We start from the raw sequence: 13,455 nt of genomic DNA, 5'->3' as shown, positions 1-13,455 counted from the left end.
GCAAAATAGGTAGCTGGTGTAGCATCTTTACTCTGGCTGGGACTTAGCTTTTGTTTTCGTCTAGCACCTACCGAGGCGTGTTATTGACTTGCTGGTTTCTCCTTAATGAGGAATGAAAGTCTTGAGGACCAGCATAGCTCTGGTGTATGGGCACTGCTCAGTAACCCTGCAGCCACTGTGGTTCACACACACACACACACACACACACACACACACACACACGCACACACACACACACCGATGCTCAAAGCAAAAGTCGGCACAAGTTTCCACAAAGCTGTAAAAAACTGCGTCAGTGTAACAATGTGTGTGTACAATCAAACACTCAGGTAGGAATGTGGGACGGGATGCAGACAGTTCTGTTTGATACTGTGGCACTTCTACATCTTTTATTTTCTTATCTTTTACTCACTAATTCTGATTTAATTCTCTCTCCTCTCTTTCATTTCTCTCCTTACATTTTTCAACCTTGTCTTCACCCCTCTCCCCCTTTTTTCCCCTCGTCTCCTCATGCGACCTCCTGCCCCTCCTCTTCTCCCTCACCTCTCCCCCTCTCTTCTGGTGACATTTTTCTCTTCCTTACCCCTTATCCTTACCACTTCTGCTACAGGGTTGCCATGGCGACGGCTTCCTCCCAAGTACTCATCCCTGACGTCAACCTGAACGAGGCATTTGACAACTTTGCCCTGGATTTTTCCAGAGAGAAGAAGATTTTAGAAGGACTAGATTATCTAACAGGTAAGAGTATAGTCTCTATGATGCTGCTGGCAACATGAGAAAACTTTGAAAAGTATGCAAGTTTGCACAAAACTTTTCTGAACTCTATATTAAATCAAACATTTGACATATACAGCCTATGTTCTGACTGTGAGTCGTGATGTTGTTTCCTCCATGTTTAGCTCCCAACCCGCCGTGCATAAGAGACGAGCTCTGCACCGCCTCCCATGACACCATCACTGTTCACTGGACGTCAGAGGACGAATTCAGTGTCACCTCCTACGAGCTGCAGTACACCATCTACACCGGCCAGACTAATTTCATCAGTGAGTGTACATGCGCATACAAACACACACGCACACACACACACACTCACAGAGGTATGATAATACAGAAACGTAGATCTGTACTGTAGATGAGAAATAAGCAGATTATAATTATCTGTACAAACATTATTAAATCTATCAAATATAGTTCGAATGACATTTAGGTCAGTTCACACTTACACACACATACACAAACCCAAAAGAAGTACACTCGCTGAAGTCTAAGCTATTAGAATGAGAAATAAATTGGAGCACCCCAATACTTCAATTTTTAATCAAACTATACCATAAACTAGATTTGCTGTCCAGCTTTAGTCTGTCCTCTTTGCTGCCCTCTTCCATTTCTAAACAAAAGCTTTTAATGTTTGTATCACACCAAGTAAAATAAATCAAGTCTTTCACATATTATGTATATTCTACCAGAATGTGTCCTGTTTGTTTTCCCATAATCGGTTGACCAAGTCACACAGTGCGACTGCTAGACAAATACAAAGTTATGATTTCAGTCTATTTGTCTTTCTCATTTGAAAACCTTGTAAATTTCTTTTTCAAAATTCTAATATCATGAACAGGATTTGCACATTTACATTTACGGATCATGGCGGGATGTCTATCACTATATAAATGAAGGGAAAGAGACCACTGTGGAGGAAGGTAGGTGAAATCTGAGTGGATAATAGTTGCACAGGGGAGGTGGAAATTACCACTTACTGACGTGAGGAGGACAGGATTAATGTACAGAATCGCCTACACACACACCTGTGCCCCCCCCCCGATCCTTTTCATCATCTCCTCTCTTCCTCTCTGCATAGCCTGACATTTCTCCATCTAACCATGCAACTCAAGTGCCCCAGCCATTTGAAACATCAGGATACATTTCAGCTGTGAGACTGAGCGACTCAGATATTCAGCCGCGTGCTGCCACAGTGTCCTCTGAGACTCACAGGAGAAACTGACAAAGAGAGAACCCATTTAGCTTGCAGCGCCACTTGAGTTTCTACCATTGCATTTCTCTAAAAACTTTCCAAGTGGCTAAACGCTCCCACTTGAGCACAATCCCGGCTCCGTCTCCCTCTCTCATCCTCAGCCTCCCATGAGGAGGGGAATGGGGGTTGTGGGGTCTGGTGAGCCCTGCCCCTGCAGGAGCATCCAAGCACAGCAGCAGCAGAAATAAAACCAGCAAGTAAACCAAATACCACAGAGAAATGTGAGCAGTGTCAGAAAGCCACATACAACTTAAAGTAAAGATGTCTGTACTGTAATTGAATAGCTGTTACCTGTGGCCCTCTGTAGCTGCAGGGGTCTTTTGTTGAGACCCCTCTGCCATTTCTTTTACAGTTTGTATTCACATGTTGTATATAGTCAACCTTCTCTCCTCTACATCACACACACATAGTGGTGAATCGTCTTGTATGGTAAGATCTCCATCCCTGCACAGAGAGAACAAGAGGGAAATTAAAACGGACTAGCTGAGTGTAATTGTTGATCAATTCATCTAGAGAGGGAACAGTAGGTGATTTCTACTTTGGTCTTCAGTTTTGATTAACACGCTCTTAAAATTGTGCTTTTATCTCAGACTGTAATGCTGATGTAACACTATTTGTATATAACCTTGATAATTAAATTCTACCTCCTAATGTGTTCATCAATAACGCAGCGCTAAGAGGTAATGAAGGCCATAAATGACGTGCCGCCTTTTTGCTGACTCAGATTTGACCGAGAGCAAGTTCACCTTTTAGCATATGCTTGTCCACTTTAATATTCATAATATGAATGCATTGGTACTTTGATATTTTGGAGAATGCACTTATTTGACCAAACAAGATATACTATATGTTAATTACTTAGCTTTACAACGGCTGGTGAATATTCTGTACTTTTGTACAATAGCAGCTGTTTCCTAACATTATGCTAAGCTAAGCTAACCATCCTTTGGCTACATAGCTTTATATTCAGCATACATACATGAGAATTGTATCAGTCCTCTCATCTGACTCATGGTAAGAAATAAAATAACTTTTATCCAAAATGTTGAACTTTATTATGATTATTAATACTTAAAATGGAGGCAAAAGATATAATTACAAACATTCCAACAGGATTGTTATTCAAGTTCAGCTCCGGCCAAATATTTCTGTCAGCATTTGTCCAAGCCTAAGAGAGGAAACTAATGTAGCCAGACCTGATGTACTTGATGTAGATAATAGAAGCTGTGCTGCTGTCGTGTTACCCTGTCCCTGAAGGTTATTGCTTGTTTTATGTGATTCCAGTAACAGGCAATGTAAAAAAATCTAGTAGATGGACCAGACAATGTCACCGGACCTGAAAATGTCCGAATTGTTGTCCGAACCCGGCCTGTCGGGTCAGATCCACTTAACTAAATTGACTTGAGAGGATTAATGAAGCTTCTATGGCCATGTTCCTTTATGGCTTCCCTGGTGGCCTTTAGCTTGTAGCTGGATATCTGACCACAGAGCGCCAGCTCTTGAGAAGCCAAATATCCTCATTAGATCCCTAAAGTCCTTCCATGTTTGAGAGCAGATTCTACACTTTTCTGTTTTCATTGAAAATCACTTCCTGTCAGACTGTACACAATTTTTATTGTCCCTGTCTGGACAAAGAAGAAGTCCATGCACCTGCTCTGATCTCATCCAGCACCTAATGGTGGGATATGGATAAATCTATCTATCTTTCTATTTGTCCTTTTTTCTAGAAATACCTACCTGCTGACTGCAGCTCATATCCGTCTTTCATGTGTATTCATAAGCAGCAGCCTGTGGCGTAGTAATAACATGATTATCACAGGTATCACAGTGGGTACGAGGACGGCCCAGTGTTTGGTTAAACCTCCTTCTCTCTGTATCTCAACAGGGCGTCTGTCACAGTATCAGCAGGATCAAACTTTGAAGCAATGTTTGATCGAGTGATGAGTTTTGAAAGTTTTCACTCGTTGCATACACACAAACAGTGAAGTTATGCCGAGGCACAGCTGCTCATACACACATAATGTTCTTCCTTAACAAATTAAAAGAGGAGCACATGCACACATATGCAACACATACTCATTTAGACACGCGTGCACAGAAGCGCACACTGTCACCATTAACTCCATATTGCATCATCAAAGACAAACCCTCATCCAATCCCAGGGTACTTTGTGTTTCTGCTCGCTTCTCATCTGATGCACGCAGACACAAACACACACCACGTACACACACACACTACACACACACACAAAGACGCACTTGATGTCTGGATACAAGACATCAGCTGACGTGTTTCCTCTCTTGTTTCCCCCTTTTTTCCAGTGGCACATTCGCTCACTCCTCCAACACACTTTGAAGTCACAGTGGTCTGTAAAGCAGCACGGCTGGCGTCAGAAATCCCCTTTTCAGTTGCAGAAGTAGTGATAGAGCACTGCTGTGTGCTGACCTAATTTGATTCAGCAGAAACGCAGAGGTGCTATGGAGATCAAAAGGCTTTAAAATGGAACAGCGCAAAGTCCTTCTGCCTCGTCTTTTGTTGTATCGTCTTTTTTAAAAGCCCACAGAACATCGCAACCTCCCTGATTTTAACTGGATGCGGCTAAAACAACAGGTGGGAGGCATAATTTCCTTGACAACGTGGAACAGCTGTCCCAGTAGAGCAATATCACTTTTTGTGAAAACAGCAAAGAAAATGCTGGTAAATCTGCTGGCTATCGTTTTAAAAACGTGTTTTAAAGAAAGCGCTTTTAAACTCATTTCTTTCTCTCTCTTCTTAAAGGTATCTCCTCAGTTTTCTTCGTCTGCGTAGAGATCGTGAAGGGCTCGAAAGATTTGTGAAGGCACAGCCTTCACTCTAACTCTAAGAGTCCCTTCCCCTCATTCATTGTTAAAGCCGCCTCACTTTTAAAGGCCTTATTTGCGTCTTGTGAAGTATTTATATTTACAAGCAGACTCTCAGCTTTTACTTATGCATGCTGTTACCATCTTGCTCAATAATTCACGGCGCATCCTCACCAGAAGGGACATGGCATCAGGCATGGCCCTTAGAGCTCTCTCCCTTTCAAAATTTGTATTTCCCTGCAGTTCTGCACTGGGGAGGGTGAGATGAGACTATAAGAAGGGATTGTTATTCTGTTTTAAACTCTACAAACATTATCCTCGGCTGTAGCGCTGCTTAACAAGAGGCTTTGGCAAGGGTTCACTGGAATGCACTGGGAATTTGTTCAGGTGGGTGAAAGCAGTTTTATTTAAGCGTGGTGGACAGTGGCTCTTTTTAGCACTGCCTCACAAATGTTTGTGCATAAAACATTTTTTCCTGTTGGCACATCTTGGTGGTACATCCTGGTGTTGCTAAAGGTCAAGATATAACAAAGATGTATCCAGTTCTTATCAACTATCCTGTAAAAATCTCCGCAAAACACAGCAAACTCGAGACGGCACAAAGTGCCTAAAGCTAAATGGTCATTTAGTGTGGCTGTATTTCACACGAAAGGATTCTGACATCGGGACGCGTAGCTAATGTGTGAAAACAATTCAGCTTAAAGTGAAGCACGTGACAAACTTGAAAAAAATGAAGCAGCCGGCAACACATATATTTGAAGCAGAAGGATGTGAGTGTGCTGAGCCCTGATGGAGACAATTGATGGAGAGCTGGAGCATTTTGTATTAAGCACTGAAACTGTTATGGTTTTTATTTATTTGTGATATTTTGTTATGCAAATGTGTTAAAAGTTTGTAACTTATTTATATTTGTATATTTAGTAAGTATAAGTATAAGTTCAGCTGTTAGTTTGATAAATTTCAATTTCCAATTGGCCATAACAATATAAAAACATCCCAAATAACCATATAGCTTAATGTTATATTGTTAAAATTGCTATATCTGATTCAAATAACTTTCCACAACAACTCCACCTTAATACAAACTACTCATCTTGTATTTAAAGTTGTTTATTCAGCAGTGGAATCAGGTGAACTACATTTCATATTACAAAAAGAAGAAAAAGTAATATGGGTCAGTTAAGGTGAAACCGTATAAATTCCTCCCTGTTATTTCGCACGAGACTTGAGGCCAAAGGAGCACCTCACTGTTGACAATCCTCTCCTCTGCCCTGAGCTGAGATTTCATTCTCATCCTTCACAGTTGGCTGCAGCTGAGAGACTGAAAAAGACTGTGTTTAGAGGCAGGTGACTGCCGAGCGAACCCAACCATCACTAACCCTCCACTACAAGGCTCTTTGAATCAAAGCACTCACCAACTGGGGGGACGTCGGTATTGCCCAAGTTTGAACATTAAAGGCTATCGCACTCTTTCACCCTCAGGCAGTCACGAAAGAAATGCACGGAGTAAAAGTGCCTCATCTAAATGGGTAATAGAGTCAACTTAGAATGCCATGATAAACCTGATGAAGAGGAGATGGGACTTGTGAGTATGAACACATTAGTGTTGCATAACATCAGCAGTTGTATTGTCTCTGTGCGCTGTGTGATGAGTCACATCAGATTTAGAGAAAGAAATAAGACACTGCTCGGGCTGTTGAGAATTGTTTTCACTGTGTTAAACAAAGTAGAAAAGATTCTCAGCAGGAAACACTGGAGCTCCGCTTATCTCGAAAGTATCAACAGAATGTGTTTATTCATGTGTGTGTGTGTGTGTGTATCTGCCAGGTTTGTACAACTCGGCGGACAGCTGGATGATCGTACCAAACATCAAGCAGAACCACTACACAGTGCACGGCTTGCAGAGCGGCACCCGTTACATCTTCTTTGTGAAGGCCATCAACCAGGCAGGAAGTCGCAACAGTGAGCCCGCACGTCTCAAAACCAACAGTAAGTGAAGACACGTGTGACAACCTCTCCCTGCTCTCCTGTGCATATTTACAAGTCTTTTTTCTCCAGTTAATTATTTTTTTCATATTTAGTACATTTCAAAATCCGTCTGTTGCATTTGTGCAACAGAACGTAAAGGTTTCTCAGTTCAATGCTTTTCTCAGGGAGTTATCTGTAAAATGAGCTGAGGATTAAATTACATTTTGAGTAGTAAAAGAACATTCATGCATTTCTTCTGGTTCCCAGTCAGATACGTTTTCTCTACGGAGTGCAGCTAAGTGTACATGAAAACAGATTTCTTCTTGCAACTACATTTTATGTAGTTTCTTAAATGGGACCGTGATTAACTATGTTGCCCTTGACAATAGGTGTTTAGTCTTAAAAGGCATTGCCGTAATGATGTGTGATCTACTGAGCGGGCCACATGGCTTTCATAGCACTGACAAACAAGCCAGTAGCCCGTCAGATTTATGATGTTCCATGAGAGTTTTACTGAATGATTTTAGTCTAAAAGTATCTATGACCATGTCTTTCTTTAAAAGCAAGTCTGTCTGACCTATTTCTTTTTTCATCATATTCCCTGAAAGAGGAATGTCATCATCTTGTGGCTGATGCATTGAATCAGTTGAATCATCTAGAAAAAAGATCAACTTTCTTGTCAGAGACACAGTTCACAGGCCATAGTTGTGCACGACTGAGTTAAGCTGGACTGGAGGCTGAATCTGGTCTCAACTGCTTGAAACATATTGTTCATCTCAGGTTGTTTAAGGTATCATGCTGAGTGCATATTAAAAAATATCTCCTATCAATTATTCAGTTTTACCCTGTAGGCTTGTCAGCGTACGTCTGAATTTCAAACTAGGCATTTAGTGTCATGGGATTAGGGCATTTCATGCTACATAGAAGCGTCTATTTTTATGGTAAATATAATAATTTTAAACAACTATGTGCTTGCGGCAACCGCTGTACATTGAGTTTTAGTTTCCCACAAGTGAATTTATAAGGTGTCAACTTGTTTTTCTTTAACAGCGTAATGTTTGGTAGCAGGATCTACATAAGGTTGTCTGTTGTTTGGCTTAAATCACATAAATCTAGAATGGTTCATAACAAAAAGATCTGGATGTGATGAGTCTACAATAGTACAGCGAAGTATGCAGCTACTGAGGCCACTGCAGTTGTTGTGTCTATTGGCGACAAGGACGTTGTGTTAATGCTCATTTTTCATTTGCGCACATGAAGATTGATATGTATGAAGTCATTACGACACACATCTTCTCAAAAAGCATATTTACAAAGTCAAATTGTTGACAGTTATTTCAGTTATTTCATTTCTAGGACTTTGGTAAATCCATCAAAACAATTCATTCACATGTTTTTAAGTTCTGAAGAATTTCAGCTATAGTACCAAATTGACTCTTAATCAAATTTGAATTCTCTGCATGTGATACACATGGGTATCATTAGCAAGTGTCTGTGAAAGGCAGTTTTAACCAAAATGTATGAATCTGGAAAATGCCTTTAGACACCAGAAGGTGAAGTTAGTCATTCAGTGAACAAGAGCTTCTTCTTTCTTTCGTTTCCTCTCCACAAGTCTCAGCTTGTCTTGAGTTCTGCTAAATCTTCACTTTTAGACTCAATCGTACCACAACAAACACCATGTAGCACAAGAAGAGCAAGTGGAGAATGTTAATAGGCAGCATGACATCTCCTTTACTCCTTCTCTGCATTTGTTTTGGTTGACTATGCATCTCGACTGTTACTCAGCTTAGTTACAGTGTTTCTTGTTCAGCAGTGAGTTTCTACACATGAGGAAACTGTGTCTTTGACATCTTCAGTACTCAGACTGTCCTCGTTCATAGCACACACGCTGCAGTTGCCTCTCTAACTAGGTGAATGAAGTTTTTGTTCTGCACTCGGGGGAGATTATGTTTAATTGACACATTCCCTACCTTTTCAGTCTCTGCTTCTCTTCTTCCCTTTTCTCCCTAAAGTTGTTTTTCTGCTGCAGAATCTTGTCCTCTTGGCTTTGAACTCTATTTTTATTTTTTGTGCCTCCATCTCTCAATGAGTAAAGTGACAGGGGGCAAAATGAGAAAAACTGAGAAACTGTATAAATGTCTTGATACAGACTGGGACTTATAGGTTACACTAAGCCCAATACACATGCAAAAAAAGAAACCACACCACCAAGGCCCAACAGTTTCCTTAAAGTCAAACAAGAAACACCAAATCTTGCTCATTGCACCAAATTAGACACTCTTAAAAATTAGTCCCATTAACATGCCTATATTTAAAAAAACGCACAATGTTAAAGAATCTGGATCAACACCAAAAATAAATGGGTTCGTCCACCATCCATACTACATCCTTCCACCAACTTTCGTGGTAATCTGTGGAGTAGTTTTTGTGTAATCCTGTTTACAAATACACCAACAGACAGACAAGCTGAAAACCACCTCCTCAGCACAGGTGAAAAAAAACACTTCACCAAGGAACAGTTGTATAACATAAAAAAAGAGATCCTAGTTCAAGTAAAGATTTTGAATGTGCCTTTTAGAAGAGTTGAAAGTCACATGTAGAAAGTCGGATCACCCTACTCTGTCTAATTGAGGATGTGCCTGAAGGAAGCTCAATAGAATTTTAAATCGGCCTTAAATTGCAGCAGTGAGAAAACGGAGTTGATATGTCAGCACCTCGTAGCTGCTGTCAGGAGTCTGACTGTGGCGTTTAGGATTAACTGTAATCTGGATACACTCTGCTGGGTAGAATAGGTGTGTAGAAAACTGCAGAAGGAGAAGGATGATCGCTTTCGCTCTCAGTCACTGCACACAAATACTAAACGGACTGTGAAAGGGGAGAAATCCAGTGAATCTGAACCTCATGAAAAGCAATATACTTGTTAGCAGATGTGAGACAAGGGATCCGAGGCCCACACACACCAGGGGGTCCCAGTATGAGGCCACTTTAGCACATACTTCTTTTTTAAATGTGTTATGTGTAGCTCTTTGAAATTACATGAGTCCTCAATCAAACTAAAATAATCAGCAGCTTTAAGACCTAAAACCAAGCATAGAAAAAACTATAAACCAACAAAAAGTGGATGTAGCTACTATATACAACTAATGTAACAATACAATCTGGACAAATACGAAATGAAAATGAACAAAAGTCCTATCAGGATATTTTTTTTGGCCTTTTTAAGTTGAAGAGAAACTTTTGTAACGTCTCAGCTGCCTATAAATGATTCTGCCTCTATTCTCTGTGGCTTGAAGCAGCTATATTCCATAGTTATAGCTGCTGATGTACTCAATACTTTATGGGAAGTAATTTGATTAGAGTCCAAGAACTTTCTGGTGAAAGGAGGTCGATATGGTGAGAATGATTTCTTCTTGGCTAATTTAAAAGCAGAATGTTGGTTTCACAAGACACAAAGGCATTTTTTTGCATTTTGTCACTGTTTTGATCATATTACCATGTTTATATTGAACTAAACTTCAGCTTCCATTCTAAACCTGCCTGTTTGGAAGAGGCTGTTTGTTTGACCTGCAGTGATGCTGGTGGCAGTTTTCTTTGTAACACTGTGAAAGGGAAGGTGCTCCTTACCTGTTTATTCACATTTTATTGATATTGATTGTATTTCACACACTTCCTTGGGCACATTAAATGCCAGTTGAGAAGCAGATGAGGTGAATGATTCTTGAGATATGCGAGCCACAAAGAGACACACAGAGATTTCTTGAATGATTATATAGAAGTATATAGATGATATTTGGTTGTTCGGGGTTGGGGGTGTAAAGAGTGCTCTGACCTCTCTCCACCAGAACACCTGTCCTGCATGTAGAGCTGCCATCTGGTGCTTTAAACACACGCACACACACACACACACACACACACACACACACACACACACACACACACACACACACACACACACACACACACACACTATCAAAATCTCTGACACACACACACACACACAATCAAAATCTCTGACACACACACACACAATCAAAATGTCTGACACACACACACACACACAATCAAAATCTCTGACACACACACGCCTGTGGGACATTGAGCATGTCAGTTCTTTAACTCTTTTTCTATGGCATCAGAGTGGATTAGTGCCTCTGTGTGATGTGGGCACGACATGTAGCCGAGGAGCATTTAGAGGTGAAGTGCCGGGTATCTGCAGCCGACAGTTCACAGACACTCAGTACTCTCTGCTGTCTCACTGGGTTCCATATAAGTGACACCCAGAAGCTGTTCCATTTATTATGTCCTCCCTTGATACAGACAAATGATGAGTTATTGTTGGTGTTTTTCATCATCAGTCTCCCTTCTGTCATGTTGCTCTCTTCCTCTCTGGCTTTTTCTCACTCTTTCACAATTTAGCTCAGTTATATGAAACTTAATTGGGATGATGTTAAGATTGAAAAAACATTTTACCATAGAATAGTGCTCATCAACAATAACTAATAGATATAATACATTAATTAAAGGTAAGTAGCAGGGGCATGTGTTGCACTGCATAGACTCAAACCACAATCCCACAACAGATATAAAGCAGGTATACATTGGTTTTCAGCCAGTTTTGACACATTTCATAAAAAGAACTTTAAATAAAGCATTTTCTTGGAAAGGAAGCCATGTTTTCTTTATCAGACTTACATAAGAGACATACATATATGTGCAAAAGCAAATAGAGAAAGAAAAGTTTGGATAAAGGATTCAAATGTATTCAAGGAAATTGAGAGAATTACAAAATGAATGTTCTCTCTTTAGTATCAATAAATATATGTCCTTCATATATTACCATCCATAGTTTAAAGACAAGTATAGTACAGTTAAAAACACAGAGCAGAGTCAAGTTTGATGTCTAGTACTCATGGTATGGTACTGATTGGGATGAAATTTAGTCTCGTACAAAGCTGATGTATAATGTTGTATAATTTGGTCCAAGCCACTCCGACTCGCTGTCAGTCCTCCTCTCAGGGGGAGAAGCTTGTCCACCCACAGCCATGTTTGGTTGAGATTTTCAGCCTCTGATTGGCAACTAACATTTCCTCGCTGCCGCAGTGATTGAGACAAGCCGTCAACATAACACAAAACACTCAGTATTTTTACCCATGATGGAGGGTTTTTTGGTTTTCATTATGGCACCTGCACCATCTGTGTTTATGCATGAATCTGTCAAATGACTTTGTCCCTCTTTCTTTCTCTTGTCTCCCACTCTCTCCTCCCTCTTTCTCTCTGAGGAATTGGTATTCAGATTCAAGTTCCTCACTCTTCAGTTCTGGTGGAGAAAAGCAGTGTTTTTGGATTAAAATGGGTCACAACAAAATCTGATCGTAAATACCACACTTTGACAGGCTTATTGTGGTTCTCCGTAGATTCTTCTGCTGCTTGCGAGCTCGAGCATCAAGCCTCTGAGCCGAGAACCACAAGTTCTTGAAGTCTCTTGAAGTCTCTCTTTTTTGTCTGTGGCTCGATTGGAGGGTTTAGCTGTCGCATCTTTTAAGATGAGAGGCTCTGGGGGCTTTTAGCCTAAGCTCATCATATTTCATGCAGAGGCTCGCAAAGCAAAGAACACAGTGGCAACTTACACAAATACTAGAAAGTCAAGACATCACAACTGGGTCTGTTCAAAAGAGAAACTCCCAAAATAGAGCACTGTATATATGAAACACATTTGAATGGGGTAAACCATTCGTTTACGCCGCCGTGTAAATGTGGTTCCACAAAAGCAAACTCAGGTGATAAACAAATAGCAAACCAATCTACTAATATTAATCACAACTGTTTTGTCTGTAGATGCTGCCAGAGAAGTGAATGAATAAACTCTGAGAACACAATTTGCAGTTAAAAACGCACCTGAACTTTAACGTCACAGATCAAGATCTGCTTTACGAGGACTGAAAGGCAGTTTGCTGATATTGGAAAAAATGGACAGGTTTTTAACAGCCGCTTCATTTCTTTTTTCTCCTGTACTTCTGGAGGCATTGTTAAAGTCTGTTCTCTTACACAACATTATGACTTGGCCTCAAACTCTTCACGCTCCTCCTTTATGTCCCTCTTTAACCCCTCTCTTGGCACTTTGTCCTCTGATACCCTACGGCTATGGCATATGCCCTTCCTTCACTCTTTCCTGCCATCTGTCAGTTCACCCTGGAGTTAAAGCTTTTCATCTCAAGATGTCGCAAACGTTGGGCCTCATGGTGAGGACAGGCAGGACATGCTTATTGTAAACCAAGACAGGTCTACACAAGATGGCGCTTTGTATACACATTTGTGGGCATGTAAATGAATGTGTGTTTGTGGTATAGAGAACAAGAGAGAGGGGAAGCAGGAACAAGATTCTTATTCTACTTAGCTTTGTGATGACAACATTAAAAATAATTTGTGTTTGCTATTTTTATTCTTCATAAGAGACTTTTTTCAGTTTCTTTCTTTTCTCCAGTGTGTTATTTAGGTTTTTTGCATGTAAAAGGTCTGCAGCGTTAGAAATCCCCAACGTCCCCAAGCTATATGTGGTCCGACCAATACTACTTTCTGTCATGTGACATCACAATGCCCCACATTTGTACTGAACTGAC

General features: G+C 40.5%; 1 protein-coding gene across 6 annotated transcripts in view; it reads left to right on the top strand.

Annotated features, from left to right (window-relative positions):
• mid2 (midline 2) overlaps window positions 1-13,455 on the top strand; it is a 143,241-nt gene that overhangs the window by 116,063 nt on the left and 13,723 nt on the right. For all 6 annotated transcript variants that reach the window (XM_020085263.2, XM_020085247.2, XM_069531481.1 and 3 more), the window contains 3 exons: window positions 611-738; window positions 900-1,043; window positions 6,698-6,859. In XM_020085263.2, the coding sequence (XP_019940822.1) occupies window positions 611-738; window positions 900-1,043; window positions 6,698-6,859 (434 nt within the window). The remainder of the gene's footprint in view (window positions 1-610; window positions 739-899; window positions 1,044-6,697; window positions 6,860-13,455) is intronic.

This window comes from Paralichthys olivaceus, chromosome 9 (assembly GCF_024713975.1).
Source record: "Paralichthys olivaceus isolate ysfri-2021 chromosome 9, ASM2471397v2, whole genome shotgun sequence".
NCBI classification, from domain to species: domain Eukaryota; kingdom Metazoa; phylum Chordata; class Actinopteri; order Pleuronectiformes; family Paralichthyidae; genus Paralichthys; species Paralichthys olivaceus.
This window is presented reverse-complemented; position numbering and strand designations above follow the sequence as displayed.